Raw genomic sequence first — 25,816 nt, 5'->3', positions numbered from 1 at the left:
AGCTCCGCGGACAGCCCGATGTCGCGCATGCGCAGAGCGGCGAGAGCGCGGCGCCCCGGAGGCGGGGTTCCGTCGCGTGGGCGGGGCGGGAAGGCCTGCAGGCCCGCCTTCCGTCCCGCCCCCGGCGCACCGCGCGCGCGGGCGACTGGTGGGACTGGCCCCAGGGTCGCACCCCGCCGCCTCAAACCTGCCCGGGAAGAGCGGCTTGCGTCCCGGGCGCGGCGGCCCACCCCAGCCTCAGGTAACCGCGCCTCCCAACCACTCACCGCCCTGCCACCGCCTATATGTGGCCCGCCACGGTCGCCCAGCAATGGAGCGAGCCTGCCGTCCTCCGTGATGGAGCTGGCGGAGCGGTTCCTGCTCGACGCGCTCGCCTACTTTGAGTGCGCCTTTGGCTTCGTGGCCTTCGTGCTGCTCACGCTGGTGGGCTCGCCCTATGGGCGCTACGCGTCCCAGCGCTCGGCCTGGCGGCTGGCGGCGCCTACCGCCTGGTTGGTGCAGGAGCTGCCCTCGTTGGTCGTGCCGCTCTTCGTGTGCTTCTGCACGGCTGCCGAGCGCCTCCGCCACTGGCCCAACCGCGTCCTCCTGGCCATGTTCCTCGTCCACTACGTACAACGGTAACGGCCCGCGGTCCCGCGCCCTTCCCTGCGCCCCCGACCCGGTTCCCTCTGCTTGCGCCCGGCTCTCCTTTTTTCCTGAGCCCCTGGCCCGCCTTCCTCCCCCTGTCCCGGGCCCCCCAGCCGGCTCCCTCCGCCTGTTTCTGCGCGCACACACACACACACACCCGAGTTTGCTGCTCTTTCCTTGTGTGTGCCCCAGTCTCCCTCTGAGACAGCCCCTCCATTCTTACCTGTCCCTCCTCCCCCACTGTCCTTGGCGCCAACACTCTGGGCTCCCGCCAGCCCCCAGGCACCCTCCCTCCCCCTGCAGACCCCTCCCTGAGGGACCCCCACTCCCCAGTGCCCGGTGTCCTCTCCCTACACCTCTTGGCCCCACTTCTGTGCCTGGCACAGGGAGTTAGCTTAGAAACATTAGTCTGGAAAAGTGGGTGAAACATTAGAAAGGACTTTAAGGGGAGGGGGGGGGGGAGGCACTAGAAGAGACTTGTGTGGATGAAAAGGGGCCACGTGCTAACCTGACCAGCTCAGGGAAGGCCTCGGTGGAGGTCTTGCAAACTCAGAGACCTACAGTAACCACAAAGGATGGCCTGAAATTAAAACTTTAAAAGCAGCCCTAGGCGGGTATCTTCCCCGACAAAGACCAACTTAACCTTAACGAGCGTAGTACTGTCTTTTTGCATCTATCATGACATGCCTTTGGAGTGTCCAGGTCACTTCCCTTTATCGAGACCCTGCTGGGCACAGCTAATGCACCGGGAGGGACAGAGACCACAAAGTTCCTCATTGTTGTTATCCAGTTAATTCTTGGCTTCACTGTCCTGTGACCCACCTGTGTGAAAGAAGCATGTGTCTGTCATTTCACTTGTCCAATCCCCTTTCACGCGCCTCCCTAATCTATGACCAGTGCATTTCACGTAACCCACTTACATCTCCCCCTTTGATGGTCATGTATAAAAGCAAGGTGAAAAACTGCCATTTCTCTGGAACATTATCACAATCCGTTGGGCTCAAATAAACTCACAAAAATTCTTGACAGGTTTGAATGTGTCTTACATTAACACTTGTTTGTAAAATTTCAACCTAGAAAAGTGTTAGCTATACAATAATCCTGGGCTTTATTGAAGACCAGAGCATCTGGCCAAAGGTGACCCCCTCTTCTCCCCCCGCCCCCTCCCCACCCCCCCCCCCACCGCCCCACCCCCAGCAACGTTTCTGGCTCCTTTTCTGCCTTTTCCATTTGGTATCCTTGTCAGTGGGGCTGTTTTCTCCTGGGTAGGTGATTGCCTGGAAAGCTGCTTTCCTGAAGGACTTTGTAAGTCCCCTGTATAGTACTCGGGCAGAAATTGATCCCTTCTGAGACTTTCACCTCCACATTATTCACAGGACCAAGGATAGGGGGAGTAGCTTTCCAAGAAATGACTTTAGACACAGATAGAGGACTTCCAAATCTTGGTTTTTGTGAAGAATTTTAATGGCTGTGTCTGAGAGATCTTCAGGTTCTTCTGATAAGCTGGGCTCTCCAGCTCTTAGGCTTTGACTTTTACACAGCGAAACCAAAAGGTGGAACAAAAGCTGGAAATCAAAATTTAAAAATTTTGATTCAGCCTTCAGAAGGCTGCACAGTTAAAAATAGTGTTTTCTACATCAAGAAAGCTGGGCTCCCTTATTCTGTGAATGTGGGCAGGTTATTGAACCTCTCTGATTTGGAGTCCTACCTTACAACACCCACTGCATAGAGGTAGGAGGAAGTAAGCATGCTTGTATCTCTGTGTGTGTCTACCTAGGAACTTCTCTTCTGTATGGTTATAAGGACACAGGAGTCCTGCCTGGTCCAGTGTGTTGTCATCTGCTTTTATGCAGGCAGAGTTCATATTCAACAAAGCCTGTCTGAGTACTGTACCCCAACACTCCAAGAGTATTTCATTAAACAAAGTTTCTGTCAGACTGCTAGATTTTTTTATAATGTGGCTGAACATTACCAAATTTGTGGATGCAATTTGAATATCAGTAGAACTCTCGTGTCTATATACACTTTGCCATACATATACCAGACCTGTGTTTGTCCATATGTCCGTTTCTCTAGTGGCTAAAAGAAGTCTCTGGAGTCAGTTTGCCAGATGTTATCTAATTCCCTTCACTTGGGACCCGAGATGAATTACTAAATTGCTTTCCAGTGAGTTTCCCCATCTATGAAACAGACACAGTGATGATGCCAGCCTGTGGGATTGACATTAAACAAAGGCAGCTCCATAAAATGCTTTCATAGTGTTGGCAAATCTGAATGCTGAATACATAATAAATAATACCATTTTAGATTGTCATACAAGTGCGCCGATCCATGCCTATATTTCTGTGTGTCTTTCATGTATGCTGCTGCCAGCTTTGAGTGCCAATAAAAAATTTTTGAAGACATGGCATTGGAAAAGAAGAGCGCACTTTACAGAGCTTTGTTTGAAAGCCTGGCTAAGCTTTTGAACTTAAGTTACGATGTTTAATACATTCTATGCTCACTCTAGGAAAGTAATGAATGCAGCCTCCCAAAAGGCCAACATCGTTTCTAGAATTTTATGTAAGGCCATTGGACTAGAGATTGCTGGGACTGCAACCCCTGGTGCCTAGACTAGTAGCTCTAGAAACTCTGCCCTGAGGATTTGCCAGGTCAGGTATAGTTTTGAAATCCCCTTCCCTAATTCAGCCGCCTCCCTAATCTAAGTTGTACAATGTCACTTTACACATAGCCTGTGTGGTTTCGGGACATTGAATTTTTCCAAATAGAAAAGATAAACATTTTCCATTCTACCCAAGCAACTAATTTATTAAACAGTCATCTGACCTAAGTCATTGAGCACTTGGAAGAGAACAGAAGCACCAGCTGCATTTAGCACTTGTTACAAGCCATGCAGCCGAGCTCAGAAACACTTAATGGAGTTCCTTATTTGCACAGAGCAATGCAAGTGATACTGGCCTAAATAAGAGAGGAGATTGTATGAATGAAGCCAGAGTCTGGCTGATGGCAAGAGAAGCATTAATCGGGATGTGCTCCAGAGAGAGACTGACCAGGCCCAAGTGGTAGCAACTTACAGAGGGCAGCTGTCTGTGGGGGCCCAGTGTGAGCTCTGAGGAGGGAGGCTAGGCCCTGTTCTAGGTGAGTTTTAGCCTCTCGAGGGGGTGGGGAGAACTGAAGCCAGATGGAGGGGTTCCCTAAGGTAAATGGGAAAGGGTATTTGCTTACAGGAGAGGGGAAACTTGGACATTTTTCTTCATCTGGCAAATATTTACTGAGGATTGAGCTGTGTATCCGTCACTGTACACATTATTGGGGATATAGAGACAAGATAGGCCCTTAACCCTTTGAGTGCCAACCAATATCCTAGGAACTATGCTAAAATTGCCAAGGCATTTTTGCTGATTTTGCAGAGGTTTAGGAAAAAAATTATGAATCGCAAGTAAATGAAGTTACATATTCAAAAACTTAAGGAAACCTTTACTACATTGACATATTTAGCAATATCATCATCACTAATAAAAGCAGACTTAGAACTGGACGCCATTTCAAAGCTTTGATAACGCTCCCTGGCACTTTTGGCGAAAGACAGGAGGAGCACAATCGCGCTCCCTGGCACTCAAGGGGTTAAGGAGTGGAAGACAGATTGTAGAGAATCTGGGAGATCTTTTTGGCTGAAGAGCCAGGGAGGGAAGGAAAGTCTTGTCTGGAATGGGAAGAGGGAACAGCTGTGGGAAGGAATGTGCCAGGGACCTGATCTCTTTCCTGATAGGTGGCACAGGTCATCTGTGGGAACATTTTAATCCATGACAACAGGGAAGTCCCACTCAAGCATGTGGTGTCACTATTTTGCTATGACAGGTTGGGACCCACAGGGGGAGAGTATTGAATGGCCCCCAGATTGCAGACTTTCATATACCCACAGGGTCTCTTCTTCCTGACAGACACCCTAGGTCTGTGCTCAGCAGATCCCCATCATCAGATGTGTCCCACATTCCTTGTTGCCTTGCAGACACAAAAATGTGCAAATTTCCACAAGTAATTAAAACAATTTGGTGAAAGGGAGTCTGCTTACATGGAACAGAAAGTAAAATGGAAAAATTGTAACATGATGGAGAAGAAATGCTGATTTCTGTCCACAGCCAGCCTGATGAGTGAGAAAATTGAAATGCTTTGTAGCTCCATGGAACCTGGCTATTGTGAGCCTTCAGCTCATTATCAACAGAAAATGGATTTATATAACACATTACCTAAATAAACTACCTTTAAGTCCAAGTACTTCATAGTTACTCTTAAAGATAATTTCCATTGTAAAGGATTTTCAACTTCAGTCTGACTTAATTCCTTTTCTCAAAGAGGAGGAATGCTCATTCCCTGCAGTTCTTAGATGAGAAAAGGCTTTGGAATACCCAGACCTGCTGTAACAGGCACTATGGACCTTGGACCCTGGGTCTTGACAGGTGCTAAGTTATGTCAGTCTGACAATGGTTCTCCACCTTCTGGCCCTTTAAATACAGTTCCTCATGTTGTGACCCAACCATAAAATTATTTTCGTTGCTACTTCATAACTGTAATGTTGCTACTGTTATGAATCGTCATGTAAATATCTGATATGCAGGATGGTCTTAGGCGACCCCTGTGAAAGGGTCGTTCGACCGCCAAAGGGGTCGCGACCCACAGGTTGAGAACCTCTGGTAGCAGGTGTGCTGCTTTTTTTACTATCTCAGCCTGACTCCGTCCCTAAGTGACTCTTCACTGTGAGAAACTGCCCGGGGGCCGCTTGGATCCTTGAACTGCTGCTGTCTAACTAGATGACAGGTCAGATAAAAGCCATACCTGGAAGCCACTCTCTCCACCCATTCTGGCTCCTAATTGGTCTAAGTCAGAGGAAAACTTTCTGACAACAACTGCATGGGTTTCCAAAGAAAAGTAAAACTAAAGGAATAACATAAAAGGAGAAAGTCTGAAAACTGCTGAGAGGAAGCAGAGTGTTCCCTTCTGGAAGGCGTCCTGCATCTAGAAGTCTGGCTACTAAAGACCGGGCTCTTGTGTCTTCAGAGCCAGCAGTACTTGGTCCACGTGAGGATGCTCAGGCTGGGGGAAGGACAGGATGGAGAGGAGGACCTTCTCTCCCTCCTGGAGTTCTGAAGGCATAGGCATCATTGCCCGAGCCTGCCTCTTCTCCTGACGTTGGCTGTGGCATCAGGGTCACTGCTGTCCTCTTCAAGGGCAGAAATTAGAGAGCAATAGAATAGACCTGTGTCATTCTTGTGTGTGTGTGTGTGTTTCTTTTTTTTCTTTAAATATAATTCTTTTTTTTAAATATATTTTATTGATTTTTTACAGAGAGGAAGGGAGAGAGATAGCTAGAAACATCGATGAGAGAGAGACATCGATCAGCTGCCTCCTGCACATCTCCTACTGGGGATGTGCCCGCAACCCAGATACATGCTCTTGACCGGAATCGAACCTGGGACCTTTCAGTCCGCAGGCCGACGCTCTATCCACTGAGCCAAACCGGTTTCGGCGTGTGTTTCTTTTTAAGGCCATTTTGGGCCATGGCCACTTTCCTGACATTCTCATGAGACCAAAGAGAAGTAATTCTTCTACCAGGGTCCTTCATGAATGTCTTTTCCAAGTTCCCCAGGGCACATGCTGAGGCAGAAGTCAGTGTGACTCTGCATAACTGAGGACATAGATGCATGGTCTCCACCTCAAGCACAAATGTCCCAGACTGCAGCATCTGCATGAAAGCCAAGTGCGGGGTCTTGAGCAAGAACATTTTTCTAAGGAAGTCTAAGTGATGTTTCCAGACTGTAACTGTTTTTAACACATTGTGGACAGATCATGAGAATTCTCGCTTCATATTATACAGTGTTTTACAAAGATCATATTTTAAAAGGATATTAGCTTGTAAAAACATGTAATAAATAACTTCAAAATGCAATGGTTATTTAATTTTAAAGCATGCCTTTAATATTTATGTAAAACGTTTTTGTACTCATTCAATAGAAACTTATCTGGCCACTGGGTAAAGCTAGCAATAAAACTATTGGTCCGCAATGTGTTAATCTAGACCAAGGGTTCTCAAACTACGGCCCACGGGCCACATGCAAATACAAATATTGTATTTGTTCCCGTTTTGGTTTTTTTACTTCAAAATAAGGTATATGCAGTGTGCATAGGAATTTGTTCATAGTTTGTTTGTTTTTTAAACTATAGTCCGGCCCTCCAACGGTCTGAGGGACAGTGAACTGGCCCCCTGTTTAAAAAGTTTGAGGACCCCTGATCTAGACTAAGGATTGACAACTTTTTTTTAGAAAGGGGCCAAAGAGTGTATATTGAAACTTTGTGGGCCAACAGACAAAATAGGGGATATTGTGTAGGCATTTATAACAGAGGAGAAAACAAATTTTCACAGAAATTTTATTGACACAATTTAAAATATAACAATATCTCAGTGCAGTTTTTGTCATGCAGCTGTAATGAGAAGGATGGAATTATTCCTTTGGTGGGTGATGACATTTCACATCCTTGGGCTTCAGCGTTGGTATTTCCTATTCCCAAAGTCTGTTGTAAGTGTTCACCTCTTAGTGCTGATCTGCAGTGAAATTTTATCTTAGAGAATGTCTTTCCACAGAGGCATTGCCAAATATTTATATCAGTCCATGAGTTTATGATTTTAATTGAGCATGTTCATTCCTTGAGAGCCATTTATCAAATTCTATTAGATTTTCTCGGTATTTGCCTTTTAGTGTGTCATTACTTTGTAGATTAGTATTTTCCAATTGAATATTAGGTGACAACTCCTCAATTACACAATTAAATGATTTTTGAAATATAGAAATCAAGGTTCAAAAAGCTAGTTTGATTCTAGAAATTATATCCACTGCAAGTTTCTGTAAGAATGGAGACATCACTCTTATTTTAACTTTAACAGCATAAAAAGTATATAAAGCAGTTTGACATGACTTGCCATTCAAACAATGTCAAGTAGCATTGAAATGCCTTTAACACAGTGTAAGTTTTGCACTTAAGTGATTGTCTTATAGTTTAGCGTTGAATTCACTAAGAAACATTATCAGATCTGCAGCAAAAGCTAATTTCCAAAGCCCTTCAAAACTCAATAATAGTGAGGGCAATTTTTCTGTATAAACCCTGAAGAGAATGTAAAATTCTCTGTTGACCCTATTGGTTCAATCACATGACATAGATTGTTCTGGAAAGTACCTGATGATACAGGGAGTAGCATTAAACACATCTTCACAAGTTTTATAAATTTGTAATGGGTCCATTTTTCTGTTCCACACATTTTTACTATCATCAGCTATAACAGTATATTCTACTTTGGGTTGTATAGAATTCGTGTTTTCTCAACTTCTTTGGAAATACTCTTATTTCCAATTGTTCCACGCAGACTATTTTAAGAGCCTTGTTCCTCAGTCAGGTCAACCTTGGCATTGATTCCTTAAATAAACAACTGAAGATTTAATTTAAAAAATTTAAAAAAAAAGAAAAGAAACAACTGAGCAGTATCAGTGACATCGATGGACCCAACAAGAGTTCGGAAGACCGCTCACTCGATCTTGTGCCTTGTTTTTTATTCGACTATTGGCATTGCTCCTGGTGTCCCGACTCCTCAAGCAGCTGCTCTCAAGGAAAGGCTAGTCCTGCAAGTTTGTATTGTCTGGCACGTTCCTTTGGCTGCTGCTACAGCTGCAGCTGATTAATTCCCCATGGGGGCATGGCTTTGCTTGCTTGCCTAACTTGAACTTCCTGTGGTTGTGGCCTCATTTTCATTTCTTTTGTAAAGAAATTCTGTGATGAGATTCTGTTTTAAATTTTCTTCATTTTTCTGATCTTTCCTGTGAGTTGGGGATACTCTGATGAGCGGGTAGTCTGGTAGTGCCAACCTCTATGCTTTTGGCAAAACTGGCATGTCATTGCATAATAAAGATTGTTTCGCTACCTCTAGTAATATCCGCATTCCACTGTGCCTTCAAAGCATGAACACTTCACTTGCCTTGGCAAGGATATCACTGATACTAAAATAAATGTGTCAAACAAGGATACCCGTAGCACTCGAAACACTGTGTCATGGTAATTTACAGTGCACCAAGCAGCCATGCAGAGGGTTGAAACAGGCTCTATCACAGCCACTCAAGTCTGCGAGTGTAACTGCAGAGCAGCCACAGAAAGTATGTAAACAGGTGACCAGGCCTGTTCCAATACCACTTTATTTACGGACACTGAAACTTGAATTTCATGTGTCATAAAATATTCTTTTGATTTTTCTCCCTACTACTTAAAAATGTAAAAGTCATTCTTAGCTCACAGGCTGTACAAAAACAGGTGGTAGTGCTGACACCAAATCTAGACTCAGGTTACTACGCAGCACAGGACATGAGTGATGGAGTAGGAAAGGGGTGTGAGGGAAAAACAGAGGTTTGGGTTTCACCTTTACAAGGTGCCAGCCAGTGTTTGCTGCATTCAGAATTCAGCCCTGCACTGGAAACTGAACTGGGAGAACTATCAAATGTTAGCCGCCCTGTACATGATTCTCACGTCCTGGAGGGAAACACTACCCCCTTTGCAGAATGTTTCCTCAGAGTCGCTTCTTTAACACTTCATTCATCTATAATTTTGAAACATGCATCCTCTTTTCTTCATAAGTTTGTAATTTCTTGTCCTTATTCTCTCTCTCTCTTTAAACTTAGAATGCACCTAAGCCAGCATGGTATAACAGAAAAACACAATCTTTGAATTACCCAGATTGACACGCTTGGCCAGTCACTAGCCCTGTGATCTGGAACAGATTATTTAATCACTCCAAGTCTTGATCTCATCTTCTGTGGAATGTGTATAAAGTCTCTGCTATGCAGGTAGCTGGGAGGCCTTATAGCTGATGGTGCTTAGTAAATGAGAGCGAGCCATTTGTGATGGTGATGGTGATGGGTGATAAAATGCTCAGACTAGAAAGAGCTATGGGTTTTCAGATAGTGGAGGTTTTGAGAGCCTCTTGAAACCCTTGGTTTTCTGTAACTCTGTATTGGTTTCACTTTCTTTATAATGAGAATCCTGAGTTTGTGCACTATGGTGTACATTATTGAAAGATGGTTAATTTTTTATCTATAAGTTGTGCCTTTAACAGATAGAGTAAATCAGTATGTGTTATGAGAATAATTTTTGTACAAGGAAGTGAGATTGAAACCCCAAGACACTTAAAATAGAATTGTAGAAATACTATATTGTTCTTTTTAACTTGTTTCTGTTTCTTGTTTTCTCAGGTCCTTGATTTTCCCATTTCTGATCCGAGGAGGGAAGCCTACACCGTTGTACTCATGTGTAATTGCATTCATATTCTGTACCTATAATGGCTACTTACAGAGCAGATACTTAAGCGAATATGCAGTGTATGCTGTTGACTGGGTCACTGACCCCCGATTCCTAACAGGTGAGTGACCTTAGTGATGCACTCCACCCTGTCAGTCATCACTTCAATGTTCATGTTCCAGTTGTTTGCAGTGCGAAAGCCCACACTTCTTGAGAGAGCAAAAAGTGTGAAATGGTTCATGACCTAGCTGCCCGGCGGGGTGAGGGGCAGAATCAGGCTATCCTAGTGTCCCAGAAGCCAGGAGATGATGCAGGTGTGCAGCACCTGTGCCCACTCAGACACTGAAAGTGCAAATACCTGTGCTTTTTTGATCAAGGAAAGGAAAGAGAGAAAGAAACATTGATGTGAGAGATTGGCTGCCTCCCATGAATCAAACCCACAACCTGGGTATGTGCCCTGACCCAGAATTGAACCCGACACTGTTTTGTGCACAAATCAGACAACATTCCAGCCTCCTGAGCCAAACCGGCCAGGGCACAAATATCTGTTCTTAAGGCAAAACTAAATATAGCAATAAAGTTCAGCATCTTGAGCAGCCAGAACACTGAGAAAACTTAGGCAGTAATTGTCCATCTTATCCAAGACAGCCGAGCACCTCCTACAGTTACTTCTCACACATTCAGATGTAACTTGCCCCTATAGCCCCTCCTAAGAGATATGAAATTAAACCTCAAATTTTCAAGCTGCCCCACAGCCCTTTATCCTAAAGCTCCATAAAGTTACCTTTCCTGTCATTTGGCTTTTTCCCTATATAAATGTGTAATGATAGAGAAAACTAACATTTGATGTACTTTATTGTTGACAAAGTACTTTTACATTTTTCAGTCATAGTTTTTTCTGTGAATTAAAATTTTATTCCCAGGGCAGTGCCCTAGTCATACCTGAATTCTTAATAGGAGGGAGTTGCCTCTTTATCTTTCAAAGGAAGAATGGATGAAAAAGTGTTTCGGATCCTTTTCTAACTCCACAAATCCATGCCTCCAGAAAACACTAAATTACAATATTGTTTGTACACTACAGAAGAGTAGAAATTGGGTCCTTTCACAGAAGAAAGGGATAATCAGTGGGATAAGCAGATGGCCCACCATCTAAATTGAGTAAGTAGCAGAGCAGGGCATTAAACCTGCTCACCACACTGGTTTCCCAAAAGTAGCAAGGGAGGGGCAAGAGGAAAGGGTTTTTGTTTTTAATCTAAAAGATAAGGATTTTAATGCTTATTTGTGATTCTCACAGGAATCATTCCTTAGATGAATTATTTGAATAATTTCGATGAATAATAACAAAACAAAAGAATCATTTTGGTCTGTGGATGTCATTTAAAGGAGCTTTGCAGACAGACCACATCACCTGCAGATGCCTTGGAAGCCATTGTAAAATTTAAGACACCAATAAATTGTACACAGATCTCTTGGCTTCTTTACAATTGAAGAGAAGGAATCGAAAATGAAAAGAAAAAAAAAAACAATAGGAAAACAAACTAAGTTACTCTTTTTGCATTATATTTATTTCATAGAGCTCGGTTTTATAACAGACTAACAAGAAATTGCAGGAATAATTAATTGATTACATTTACGATACTTACCATGAAAAGATAAGCAAATAATAATGATAATATTCTAACGGAAGATTTTCCAGAACAGTAAAAGTTGTTGATCTAAAAGAATTTATACAAAAATTTTTAAGATCCCCAGAAATGGAATTAAATATTTAGCTTAGATGAACCCTAACCTAGACAATAAAGGGAGCTTGTCTCTTAGAAGAAGAATAAAGTAAGCATGGAATTTTGAGAACATGATACTTTCTGGGACCTCAAATTGGGGACCACATCACCTAGCAGTGACATACTGAAATGAAAAAAAAAAAAATGTGAATCAGCTATAAATTCACGGATTCCATAAGTGACTTATATTACAAAATCTGGTAGGAACTGTTACAAGCATGTCAAACTTGTAGTTGGTGGGCCACAAGTTTAACATGCTTGGAAGAAAGCAGCCTACAGTGGCGAAATCAGGACATTTTGAGACCCTTACCACAGACCAGAGTGCTTTAAAGTCCCTGTTCTAATTGCAAAAAACTAATACCATCAGGATGACTGATGAGTAATTCATAATGTTACTTCAAGCATACATATTTTTTTCATACTGAATGAAATGACGCCATAAAAGCCACATCTGCCTTTCACATTTTTGAAGTATCTCAGAACAATCAAGTTAACTCTTTTTTTTTAATCAAATCAAGTTATTTCTTTCATAAAACACTATTTTGGCATTTTGCATTTTCTTGTTGGCATTAATTGATGTGATGCTAATAAGTCTCCTGTAAGTGAGGATAGCTCTCTGAAGACTTTTAAGAATGGGAGGGAAAGCATTCTGGAAGCTATGGAGTGTCCACATGCATGCAGTGGCAGTGGAAGATTTTGTTGGGAGCTGAGGCAGGTGAGCAGACCTAGGAATACTGATAAAGTGAGCAGGAAATCAGCAGTGTTGGAAGCCATGTATATGTATGAAAATGTTCAAATGAGGTTATAAAGAAGGAAGAGAGAAGGACCAGAGATTAGCTCCTGGAAACCAGCACCCCTCTGGGGACCCGTGTGCATCATGATGAGGCACACCCTGAGATATCAGTCTTCTCCTCTGCCAAATGGAGGGGGAAGCCATGCCTCACACAGCTGTTATAACCATCAGTAATACTTCTACCAGTCATTCTAAAAAGAGGGATTGTGGCCATCATGTCAAAGTATTTTGACTAGATCAGATAATTAATCTTATTAGAAAAACAGCCCTATTGAGCATACCTGAGAACAGTAATTATCTTTCTAAATAAAGGACAATATTATGATTTTTACTATCAATTATGGCTGATATGTTATACTAATAACTAGAGGCCCGGTGCACAAAAATTTGTGCACTCAGGGTGGGGAGGGGGGCCCCTCAGCCCAGCCTGTGCCCTCTCACAGTCTGGGACCCCTCGGGGGATGACCACCTGCTGGCTTAGGCCCGCTCCCTGGGGGGATTGGGCCTAAGATGGCAATCAGACAATCAGACATCCCTCTGGCAGCCCGGCAGCCCTCGGGGGATGTCCACTTGCCAGCAGGGAGCAGACCTAAGCTGCAGTTGGACATCCTTAGCGCTGCTGAGGAGGCAAGAGAGGCTCCCACCACCACCACTGTACTGGCAGCCATCAGCCTGGCTTGTGGCTGAGTAGAGCTCCCCCATGTGGGAGCGCACTGACCACCAGAGGGCAGCTCCTGCATTGAGCGTTTGCCCCCTGGTGGTCAGTGTGTGTCATAGTGACCAGTCATTCCCAGTCTTTCTGCTCTTAGGGTCAGTTTGCATATTACCCTTTTACTATATAGGATAGAGACCTGGTGTATGGGTGGGGGCCTGCTGGTTTGCCCTGAAGGGTGTACCGGATCAGGGTGGGGGTCCCACTTGGGTGCCTGGCCAGCCTGGGTGAGGGGCTGATGGCTGTTTTCAGCTTGTCACACCCCCTTCAGGGTGGGGGTCCCCACTGGGGTGCCTGGCCAGTCTGGGTGAAGGGCTGAGGGCCCTTCAGTTTTCAGGCTGGCCTGCGACTGAAGCTCCAAACCTCTCCTTTTTTTCTTTTTTTTATTCTGGGATTTATTTACCTTCTATAATTGAAACTCTGTTGCCGTCACTGGCTGAGAGCAGGTATCTGGGGTTTGTTTAGTTTCTATAATTGAAATTTTGTTGCTTTTGGAGATGTTGCTTTTGGAGCTTAGAGCAGGTCGCAGCAGGCGGGGAACCTTGACTTCCTCCGTCACTGGAGCAAGCAAGCCTCCTGCTCACTTCACCTGCGTAGCTACCGGCCGCCATCTTTGTTGGCAGTTAATTTGCATATCTCACTGATTAGCGAATGGGAAACGTAGCGGAGTTATGGTTAATTACCCCTTTTGTCTTTTATTAGATAGGATGATAATAAAGAAGTATAGTGATACTGTCCTTTCAGGCCTTGGTTTATAAATTTTGTAGTTTATGAACTGTAATACTCTCGTGTGTTTTTTCCTTCAGGTTTTGTCTTGTGGCTGGTAGGCATGCTGATAAACATTCACTCTGATCACATCCTGAGGAATCTCAGGCAGCCAGGGGAGACTGGATACAAAATTCCAAGGGGTATGTAGTGAAAGTGGAAAATTCATTCTAAAATTGCATTGCTATTCTATGATGCCTTGCTATTCTAATTTTGTCAGATCTAGTAACTAATGTGTAATATGTATTAGCTGTAGTTTTTAATGTGAATCACTATTATTCATAGCAGTCACTATGAATATTGTTTTAAAATGATAAATTCTGGCCAGCTGAATGGTTATTAACCAAAAAAGAAACACTAGTTATCTCTCTTTGGAAAGAGAGAATATAAGAAAGAATTTATGGTTTACAAAGGGTGTCTAAAACTTCATTTTAAAAAATATTACATAATAGATAACCTTGACTGGCCCTCCCTTTGAAAACAATTAAAAATGTTGGGTGAAATTTGCGGTGGGAGGTGGGGAGAGCTCAAGTTTCTTCACCTATGAAATGGAGATAATAAAATCTTTCTGGGGGGGGGGGGGCGTCCCCGCTGCAGCGGGCTGTTTTCTGACCGCGGTGCGCTTTTCGGGGGGCGCCCACCCCTTTGTACAAATGTGTAGATTTCACTTTCCGTGGCTTCTATTTGTGAATAAAAGACGCATCGATTGTTAAAAAAAAAAATTAAAAAAAAATAAAATCTACTTTCTTGGTTTAACTGAGAGCTATTATTATTGCTCATAACATATAAAGGGTTAATTAAATTAATAAGAAAAAGTCAACCAAACCACTAGATGCTCAACACCAATAAAAACCTATCTACCCTTTTTCATCTAATTTTCCGCTACTTCCTGGTACAATTTAAATACAGTGGGGCCTTGACTTACGAGTTTAATTCGTTCTGTGATGGAGCTCGTAACTCACATTACTCGTATGTCAAATCAAAAAGTGAACGAGTGAGATACGTGATGCTGGGCTGATGTTGTGGCGTTCACTGTGACGTTCACTGCGCCAACTAGTGGTGGGGTATCTGAAGCTGGCTCGTAACCCAAATTTTAGCTCACAACTCAAAGCAAAAAATCGGCCGAGAGACAGCTCGTATCTCAAAAACTCATAAGTCGGGACACTCATAAGTCAAGGCTCCACTGTATATCAAATTATCTTAGTCCATTTTCTCCTCAAATTGGCTTTGTACTTCTTTTCTCCATGCTTTGCTTTCACTGGATGAAATTTTTAAAAAGTCATTATAAATGTATGAATATGGTGTCAGGGAAGGAAGTCATCATCAGAGGACAAAACCTGAGTCCTAGTGTCCAAAGTACACCCATCAGAATCTGTGGCCATTGCTCCCCTCATGCTGCTTTGCAGCCCACATTAGCGCCACCTGGAGGGTCTGAAAAACCTCAAGCCATGAATCAAGATCCATGTCATCCTGGTGGGTGATGTCCTCATACATGGGCCAGGGCACACAGAAGGGACCTGCTGTCAGCTCAGGCCTCAGAGAGCCCCACAGACCACAGACCGTACTCCAAGGTTACAGAGCCAATGAAGAAATCTGGCGCCCAGAGTGACAGCACGATTAAACGTGAGACACCTCAGATCTTAGAGTTAATAGAAACAGATTATACAGTGAATACTTAAATGTTTAAAAAAATAAAAAGGGATTTAAGTTAATGATTTTATATATATATATATATATATATATACATATATATATACATATATATATATGTACACACACACACACACACATACATACACACACGCACTATAAAAAGGACTAGCAAGTATAAGTTAGAAATCAATAGAGCTTCTAAAACAGGAATCAAGTAGGTAAGACTAAAACTTCATTGGACCTGGAAAGCACACTTACATACCTGGAAACTATACAAGGAGAATAGCAACGTAAGGAACAAATGACAAAAAAATCCTGCATTTCAAATTACTTCAACTGGGGCCCTGCAGAGTGTGCAGCTCTGGCCTCAGAGCCTTTGCTTCTCCTGCCCAGAGGGCTTCCACCCTAATAGCTGCAGCCCAACCCTCCCAGGAAGTCTGGGATCAAAATTCATCTACCCAGGGAGGCCTGTTCCCAGCCACTGTCTGTTGCCATGACCTCCCTCTTCCCCAACTCAACTTCTGAGCCCTCTTGCCCTGCTCTGCTCCCCACAGAACTCCACACCCTCTGCCAGACTGTGCTTTCCTTGTTTAGTACACTGAAGTTTAACGTTCCAGATGTGGGGGGTGGGGATCTTATCCATAGTTCACTTTAAGTGTCTAGACCAGGGTCTGGCCATAATGTAGACTTGATGAATCGGTAAAGTTTTGATGAGTGAGTAAACCAGTGACTGAGTGAGTGAATGAATGAATGAATGAATGAATGAATCTGTCCTTGAAAATTAATATTTTCTTCAATTTTTAGTCTAGAGTTCTATACAGATCCATTTTATTAAGCTGGTTCATTAATTGTTCTGTATTCTCTGTCCTTGCTCAGCTTTTGTCAGTTTGATCCATTAATTAATGAAGTGATATATATTAAAGTATATGAAAACTGTAGCATTTTTTTCTCAGCTAAAACAACAGATATTGATACAGGTAGGTAGTTACTACCAGAATTTATGATATGAAATAGTAAAACTAGTAATGTTGGAAGTGTTTCATTGATTAAAATTCAGTAAAAGATATATTTTCCCATAGTTGAATTTATGTTCTCCAAAGTAGTTATTTACTGTTATCTCTTAAGTCAATATTTCCTGAGGCATTATTTTGTAGTCAATGCACCACTGGGTCTGTGCTTTCTTCTAGGAGGCTTATTTGAATACGTAAGTGCAGCCAACTACTTTGGAGAAGTGGTTGAGTGGTGTGGCTATGGCCTGGCCACCTGGTCTGTTCAAGGCGGGGCTTTCGCTCTGTTTACATTTTGTGTTTTATTCACGAGAGCACAACAGCATCATCAGTAAGTTTAAAACATTTTTAACATTTTTAATTTGTTCTCTGACCTTACTATACCAGCTTTTAGGTTAGACTTTTGAAATGTTAATATTAATTTGAATTGCCAAATCCCAGTTTATACCATGCTGTGTCTAAAAAGCACAAAACCATGCAAATATCTGAAGACTAATCCAGCTATAAGAAACCAGTGGATACACATCAGCATTATCATTTTGTCCACCTGTTCTGAGGCTCTGAATTTACACTGCTGGACTTTGGACTTGATGGTCAAGTTAAATGTCAAGCAGGGCATTTGGGATCTGACCTGGAACACGCTGATTAAAAGGAGGAATGCTGACTGTGCAGTAATGAGAGCACAGAAGGCCTGCAGCTGGAGGCAGGGCCCAGCATCCTCCCCCACAGAGCCCATTCACACCTAGGTTCCTGATGGACTATGGACTCCATGCACTCCTCCCCACCCTTCCCCACATCATGTTCAAATGCTTCCTTTAGAACCAGAAGGATTCATACTCTAAACAGGCTTGACTGAAATAATATGTCAGTACTTTAGACTAAATACACATTACAAAGTCCTAGAAAATGAATAAAACAAGCTAGAATTCATGCATCAATAATGATGACAACAGCCAGCTAATCTCAGCCAAACTTGAGGTCCTGTGTACAGGGAATCTGTGCTCTCCCCCGTCCCTCTCCACCTCCTCTACCTTTCTAACTACCATCACCTCTGGGAGAAGATGCTACTCCCAGATATTTGTTATGTTAGGATTTAAGAAGCGAATATTGGCTGGTTTCTAATAATCAAAACAAATAAGATTATGCTGGTATTTTAAGAAACTGGATCAGGGGAGGATTGAACAAGAGCATGCCAGGCCAGTTGTCAGGCTCACTCCTCAAATGAAAATGAAATAGGAGAATCCCTCTTAGCATTGGAATATGTAACATACAGAAATAGAAAATACATAATTTCATTTTCTGAGGTATCCTTTGCACAAAGATTCATGAATTGAAAGGGGTCTTTGCCATTTGTTTGATGTTTAAATTAATGTTGGTGCAAACCAAATGTAATTGCTGAACAATGAATCAATTCAGTTTAGTGTATGTTTACAAATGTTGGATTTACAAACTGAGTACAAAATGAAAGCTGTTTTTTTTCCTAGTAATCCAGTGAACCCAACTAATTAGCCCATCAAATAAACTGATTCCAAAAGAAAACAGTCCACAGGGCTATTCCTGCATCAAAGCATCATTTTGTTACAACAAATTTCTGTCTGTAATGGAAGTATTTAATTCATAAATGATTATCTTGATCATTAAGGGCTAGGTCGGACGGGTCAGCTGTGCCAAGTGCTAACAGATATTCTGGTTTGAGAGCAACATTTCATGGAATTTTAAGGAGGCATGTTTTCACATGGCTTCCTTCCATCTGCCTTGGGCAATCATGCTTATGCACTGGACCAGAGCACAGGCCGCCCACGCTTCTGCAGCTGTGAGGTGATAGAGTACAGATGTAGACTTGTCATGTCTCAAAGCTGCACCTTGGACCCCAGACAGGGAGGATAGCCTTTAAGGAGGGGCTCTGTTGCAATAACAGGCTTACCATTTGTTAAGTTTAATGTCACTTAAAAAGTGAATTCATTGTAAATTCAGTGTGTCTTTAAGACACTGATTGATAGTGTAATGATTACAAAATAAGGACACACAGTATGTTGATGAAATGTTGCCTTGGTCTCACAGCCCCATTCATCAGACTCGAATACAAAGAGCATGACTTGTGAGCACTTGCAAAGTGTTTATTCAGCTGTCACTGACCTGTCTCTGCTAGAGAAAGACTTCCATAAGAGAAATGTAGGATCATGAAACTGAGCCAGAAAAACAGTAACAGCTTTGAAGAATTACCTCAGATTTAGCATAACCTGAATTAGATGAAGTGGGTAGTCCTCAGCCAGAAGTCATTTCACTTTCAACCAGAAGGCAAGGGTGCATTAGTTCAGGCCCCATAGCCACAAAATCAATACAAAAAAATTGGCATCCAACCCTGGTCTGTTTACATGAGTGAGAGCTTTTTGATCTAGAGATAGAAATATGAGTGAAAAATATAATAGAAATCATTCTACTTATTCCACTTTTAAAAATATTTGTGCATACTAGAGGCCTGGTGCACGAAATTCATGCACAGGGATGGGGAGTCCCCTCAGTCCAGCCTGCACCCTCTCCAATCCGGGACCCCTTGGGGAATGTCTGACTGCCGGTTTAGGCAGTCGGACATCCCTCTCACAATCCTGGACTGCTGACTCCTAATCGCTCACCTGTCTACTGGCCTGATTGCCCCTAACTTCCCCCCCTGCCAGCCTGGTTGCCCCTAAATGCTCCCCGCTGCTGGCCAGGTCGCACCCAACTGCCCCCTCCCTGTTGGCCTGGTTGCTCCTAACTGCCCCCCACTGCTGGCCTGGTCACCCCATACTGCCCCCCTGCCGGCCTGGTCGCCCCCACTGCCCCCCTCTGCCAGCCTGGTCATCCCTAACTGCCCCCCCCCTGCCGGCCTGGTTGCCCCCAACTGCACCACCCCTCCACCAGCCTGGTCGTCCAACCCAGCCTGCTTGTTCAGTCATTTAGTCATCCCTTACTAACCTCCCTGCCGGCCTGGTCACCCCACGCAGCCTGCTGTTCGGTTGTTTGGTTGTACCTCACTAACCTCCACTGCCAGCCTGGTCGCCCCACGCAGCCTGCTTGTTCAGTCGTTTGGTCGTCCCCCACTAACCCCCCTGCCGGCCTGGTCATAGGCAGCCATCTTGTGGGGGTGTGAGGGTCAATTTGCATATTACCTCTTTATTATATAGGATACTTTTTTAAAATAGTTTTTCATTGATTTCAGAGAGGAAGGGAGAGGAAGAGAGAGATAGAAACATCAATGATGAGAGGGAATCATTGATTGGCTGCATCCTGCACACCCCTTACTGGGCACTGAGCCCACAACCTGGGCATGTGCCCTTGACCAGAATCAAGCCCGGGACCCTTGCATCCACAGGCTGATGCTCGATACACTGAGCCAAACCAGCTAGGGCTATAGGATACCTTTAATCATAAATCTTTAAATATAATTTTTTGAGGTGGATTTGTGATCCTAGTGATGAAATAATTGAGAAATGTTTAATCATTTAACAAGTTATATTTTATTCCTATGGAATGGTTTCTATGAAGTTCATTTAACATATTTCTTGTTGGGTGAGAAAATTCTGCTCTGATAGAGGTTCTTTGTGACAGTGGGTAGAATTTAGCCTGCTGCATAACACTTCACAGCAGGGCTGTCACAGCCCTCTAACATTCTGCAGGCGTGTGGGCATATTGGCCTGCTTTTTCTAATTTTAGGCTGTCCTTTGTTTCCATTCTTGTTCTTTTTAGGCTAGTGTGTCCCTCTTCAATGGATGTTTCTAGGAGAGGAGCTCACCTCCTGCCTCTCCTAACACAGTGCCCAACACTGCTGATTCATGGGGAAGCTCTTAGAAACTAGTCCATGGTTCATGTTTTAAGTGCCAAACAGGCTTAGTCTGTTCAGGCTGCTATAACAAAACGCCATAAACAGGGTGCCTTATAAATAACAAACATTTCTTTCTCATAATTCTAGAGGCTGAAAGTCTGAGATCAGGGTGCCAGTACAGTCAGGTTCTAGCAAAGGCCCTCTTCTGGGTTACAGACAGTACCTTCTGACTGTGTCCTCACATGGCAGAAGGAACAAGGAGCTTTTGGGGGGGAGCCCTTTTATCAGGACACTAATCCTATCATGTGGCTCCAGTCTCACTTCCCAAAAGCTTCATCTCCTAATACCATCACCTTAGGTTTTTTAACGTACAAATTTTGGGGGATACACATTCAGACAGTTGCATAGGCCTCTAAAAAATGTCAGTGATTAATGAGTAAATATATGTATAATGCACTTTTACACACTTTGCACTGCTGTTGTCTGTGGCCACATCTGCCACAGGCACTCTTGTCTGCAGCACATCACTGATCTGGGAAAGGCTGTTGATCCACAGGTCCACTGCTCAGCTCCTCAGGACTTTTCTCATTACATGTCCTTTTGGCTGTACAGAACAGCATCTGAAAGTAAACATGGTAGTCTCCCATAATTCTCTATTTGTGGGTTACAGTGCTAAACCTCACCAAAATCTAAATTCCATAGGACTTCACTCACTCACTTTGTTTGCTGTTGTCATATATTGCTGTCACATTAACAAATAACTAATTGTTTTCCATCATGAGTTTTAATCTGTTTAGCATTCTTTTGAGCTCACGGAAACTCCATTTTTCTATTTCTTCATCATGTCAAATTATTTTAAATTTTTACTCTGTCTACCTAATTTCCGCCCTTCCCAACTAGCTGTTACCCCAAAATGAATGAGTGTGCCTTTGTTGACATAATTTACATCAGAACGGAAAAGACCTGTTTGTTCTGAGTGCAGGGCTCAATGATGAATGAGCCCATGTTGCATTTTCCCAGATCTGTTTGAGAGTTACCAGCTTGGGTGCCCATTCCACAGACTCTGGGTATGAAGCAGTAGTTCTCTTCTGGGGATTGGAAAACACTAACAGAGTCACCAGAAAATAATTAAGATACACCTACTGGGTTCCTCTCTTCCCCAGTCTACACGCTTCCTAGGTCTGGAAAGATGTCTCCTCCATATGCGAATCTGCATCTTTATCACAAATCAGTAGTTTTTCTTGCCAATATAAGGGTGGGTTATATGAGTCACTTCTTGTGACTCATACTTTCTAATCACATATACCTAATTATCCATGATATAGACAAAATCAACCTATGTATCTGAAATGCCAAAGTTTTTATTACTATTAAAAACTATATGTATGCCTTGAGAATAAAAAAATTGTTCCTTTTGCTAGCATGTATTACATGTTTAAGAGACAAAATTATTTCCTTTTTTAATGTCCTTTTTTTTTATTGTAGGTGGTACCTTGAGAAATTTGAAGATTATCCAAAATCCAGGAAAACTCTAATTCCATTTTTGATTTAAGTCCATTATCAGTGGAATTATCTTCAACTTGATGCTTTTTTTATAATGTTTCTCTAGGGATTATATAAATGAATTATTTCTTTGTCATTTTCCTGCTACTTCATCTTTTCCAAGATTTACCCTAGGAATTGTTTTCCTAGTAAATTTGTAAGCTACCTAATAACTTACCAGTCAAACTGAAATGCAGGTTGAAGTATTCTACTGCATACCAGGGTAGGACTCTGGAGCTCTGGGTAATGACTGCTGACCATTTCTCTGATTTTGGACTTTTGGTTACATCCAGCTGAATGTGCACAAGACCAGAATGTACACACCATCTTTGAAGACCTTTATGGACCAAAACCTTCCATTAGCCCTTGTACAATCCCATAGAACAGTTCTGACAAGATCAAGGCAATGTTGTCCCTTCTCCCATAGAGGCATGGTCTGTCTTCTGGGTCCCTCTCATCCCACTGGGTACCCACAGTATAGTCAGGGACTCAGGGAAATGCACGGCCTCTACCTGCGGGTGCTGTGCAGGCAGAGAATTTGGGAAGGGAGAAAGGAGATGTCTGAGGCCTGGACGAAAGGCACCTGCCACTGTTCCAGCCTGGCCCACCAGGTGACTGCGCTGGCAGGGCAGGATGCTGAGATATTTATAAGGAGCAAGCTACTCTGTCCCCCACAAAAGGACTTTGTGGAGGTGTGAGGGTGGGAGTAGGCAGGTGCAGCAGGGCAGTCGCCACTTCCTGCACATTCCCGTCTCGGGTCACTCGCCATAAACCATCATTATTCCCTGGTCTGAGATGTTTTTTCTAAGTTCCAGATCTAGAAATTCTTTTATTATTTTTTTTTTTTGAAAGGGAGATAGAAAAACATTGATGGAAGAGAAACTGATCAGCTGCCTCCTACACGTACCCTAACCTGGTATCAAGCCCACAACCAGGGCATGTGCCCCAATGGAATCAAACCAGTGATCTTTTGATGCATGGAGCCACATTCAACCAACTGAGCCACATTGGCCAGGGCTAGAACTAGAAATTTTGAAGACACTTTTTTTAAAGTACCTCTCAACATTGCAAAATGATATCTTGAAGCAGAATTTCTTGTTTAAGATGCATTTGAAGGTTCACTAATATAAATGGCAGTAAAAAAAAAAAAAAGATGTACTACCTACCAGCCAGCATGGCTCAGTGGTTGAGCATAGACCTGTGAACCAGGAGGTTACGTTTGGATTCCCAGTCAGGGTATATGCTAGGTTAGGAGCTCAATCCCCAGTGTGGGGCGTGCAAGAGGCAGCCTGTCAATGATTCTCTCTCATCATTGGTGTTTCTCTATCTCCCTCTCCCTCTCTCTTACTCTCTGAAATCAATAAAATATATATATATTTTTAAATGTACTACTGGGCCAGACATTTAAAAGGAATCTCCAACTAGAAAGCTGTTAACTGTCTGTGAAAATCTAATGAACTGGTAAAGGTCCCCTCCCTTGTCTCTTGGGGCAGTGTTGCCTCAGTTGCTGCCACATTTGCAGAGGTGAAAACCAAAAGAAGTGGGAAAGAGACTGTTCACTTCTGATCTGCTAACAGTGCTAGGTTCCGGAGTCCTCCAGGACACACCTGAAGTTGTGTCCTGTCAGTTTACTCACTGCTGCCCCCCATCTCTCCAGACCCTGGTACCTCATCAGCTCCCCCACCTTTCCCCTCGCTCACCTACCAAGTAGGGCCTCCCTCCCTCATTAGTTTTCATGTAGAAACTCTGTTCTCCATGGGCTTTTGGAGTCCCTTAGGGGTTTAGAATTACACAGACATTAAATGAACTTTGGCTCCTTTTCAGACCAAATAATTACTTGAAACTATAAGCAATAAATATTTGGGATCTCAGGAAAACTCCACTAGCTGAGCCAATCTCGATGGATTCGGGCCCCTGTGTTTTGGAAGGCGCAGCTGGGCAGAAGATGTGTTCAGAGCCAGAGAAGCTCCTTGTGAGGATTACTTCTAAGTGCTGCTATTTGATTGGAATGGTCCACGTGTGCAGAAGTTTGGCTTAACTCAAGATCTGATGCAGAATTTCTGCTTTCCCGGCACACACTGGATGGATGACTAACATGGAAAGAAATCCTGTTCTATCTTGTTGCTCTGCCCTTCATTTCCTTACAGCTTAGGAAATCATCTTCAGTCTTTCTGTTAATTATACTAATTAAGGAGATTAATAAAATTTCTGTCAAAAGTCTCATCGTTTTTGTTAATTTTTAGCCCTGAAAACTTTCTACCTACATTAGCATTTCATAACATCAGTATTCTTATTTATATCAATAGGGCCAAGTAACATTCTTCCTATAAATTTTATGCATTTCTGTTAAGGTTATTTTTAGATAATTGATATTTTGCTTATTGTGAATGACAGTGTGTTCCTAAATGTTTTTTATAACTAGTTTGTTAATTTGTCGTATCTAGCCATGCTTCTGAAATTACTTGATAAGCTCTCAACTTTTTTGTTGTTATTGTTATTCTTAGGTTCTCCAGCTTTGCAGTCATAACATTTGCAAATATCTTTTTATAAATATTTTTAAAATACCTTTTATTGATTTTTAGAGAAAGAGAGAAACATTGATGTGACAATGAAACATCGATTGGCTGCCTCCTCCATGCCCCCTACCAGGGATTGGCTGATAAACTGAGCATGTGCCATGTCAGTAGAATCAAACCCACCACCTTTTGGTGCATGGGATAATGCCCAACCAACTGATCCACACTGTCCAGGGCATCATTTGAATCTATTCCTTTTGTTTTTGTTTGATTAAATTAGCAAGAAATTTAAGAACAATTTTGATAACAGAGATGATTGTCAGGATTCTCATGTCATTTTAACAGGAATGCCTTTTTTTTGAGATTACTATTTTAAGCATTCTTTTCTTTTTCTACATGGTTATTTCTACTTTAGCCATTGGGATTATTTCTTTACTTTGTAAAAAAAATTCTCTTTTTTGAGATTTTCAAATGTGTTTCATACAGATCAGAAATGAGAAAGAGGGTTTGCCAACAGACGTAGAGGAGTTAGCAAACTAGAACATGTCCATGTTGACATTCTAATCTTGTAGGTTATTCATTAGATGTTCTCAAAGGTTTTTTATTGTTATTCTACTCTACCTTTTATTATGGTATTTTCCTTATTTATTAACTAGAGGCCCAGCGCATGACATTCGTGTGCAGGTATGGTCCCTAGGCCTGGCCTGTGATCAAGGCTATCGTCCCCAGCTGCCCACAGCTGGTCCCACCCCCCACTGCCACCCACCCCCAGTTCCCCTTCCATCATCGGGTGATCAGTGCCTGACGGCCGGGGGAAGGGACAGAGTGTTCCTGCCCACTTGCTGGCCCTGCCCCTGCTGCGGGTCACCCTCTGTGTGTGGGGCAACCAGTGGTGCAGGGCCTTGGCCTGGCGCCACCCACATCCATCCACCCCCAGTTCCCTGTTCACCATCAAGTGATCGGAGCCTGCCGGCTGGGGAAAGAAACCAAAAGGTGGTCAGTGCGCCTCATAGTGAATGGTCCAGTGGTTGTTCTGGTCGTTATGTCTTTAGGGTCAATTTGCATATTACCCTTTTATTATATAGGATAGAGGCCTGGTGCACAGATGGGGGTTGGCTGGCCTACCCTGATGGGGGCCCCAGACCTGGGTGGGGGGTCCCGGCTGGGGGTGGGGCCAGCATGGGCAAGGGGCCGCAGGCAGTTTGCAGGCTGGCCACGTCTCCAATCAGGGTGGGGGTCCTCACTGAGGGGCAGGGTCAGCCTGGGCCAGGGGCCACAGTATTCTGGT

General features: G+C 43.2%; 1 protein-coding gene across 1 annotated transcript; it reads left to right on the top strand.

Annotated features, from left to right (window-relative positions):
• Window positions 1–137: 137 nt before the first annotated feature.
• On the top strand, window positions 138–23,150 carry SRD5A1 (steroid 5 alpha-reductase 1). The gene is made up of 5 exons (XM_081088778.1): window positions 138–617; window positions 9,912–10,078; window positions 14,050–14,151; window positions 16,849–16,999; window positions 21,956–23,150. The coding sequence occupies exons 1-5, from the start codon at window positions 337–339 to the stop codon at window positions 22,020–22,022; spliced, it is 768 nt and encodes a 255-aa protein (XP_080944904.1). The 5' UTR covers window positions 138–336; the 3' UTR covers window positions 22,023–23,150.
• Window positions 23,151–25,816: the final 2,666 nt, after the last annotated feature.

This window comes from Myotis nattereri (assembly GCF_964212035.1).
Source record: "Myotis nattereri genome assembly, chromosome: 4".
In the NCBI taxonomy this organism is placed as follows: domain Eukaryota; kingdom Metazoa; phylum Chordata; class Mammalia; order Chiroptera; family Vespertilionidae; genus Myotis; species Myotis nattereri.
This window is presented reverse-complemented; position numbering and strand designations above follow the sequence as displayed.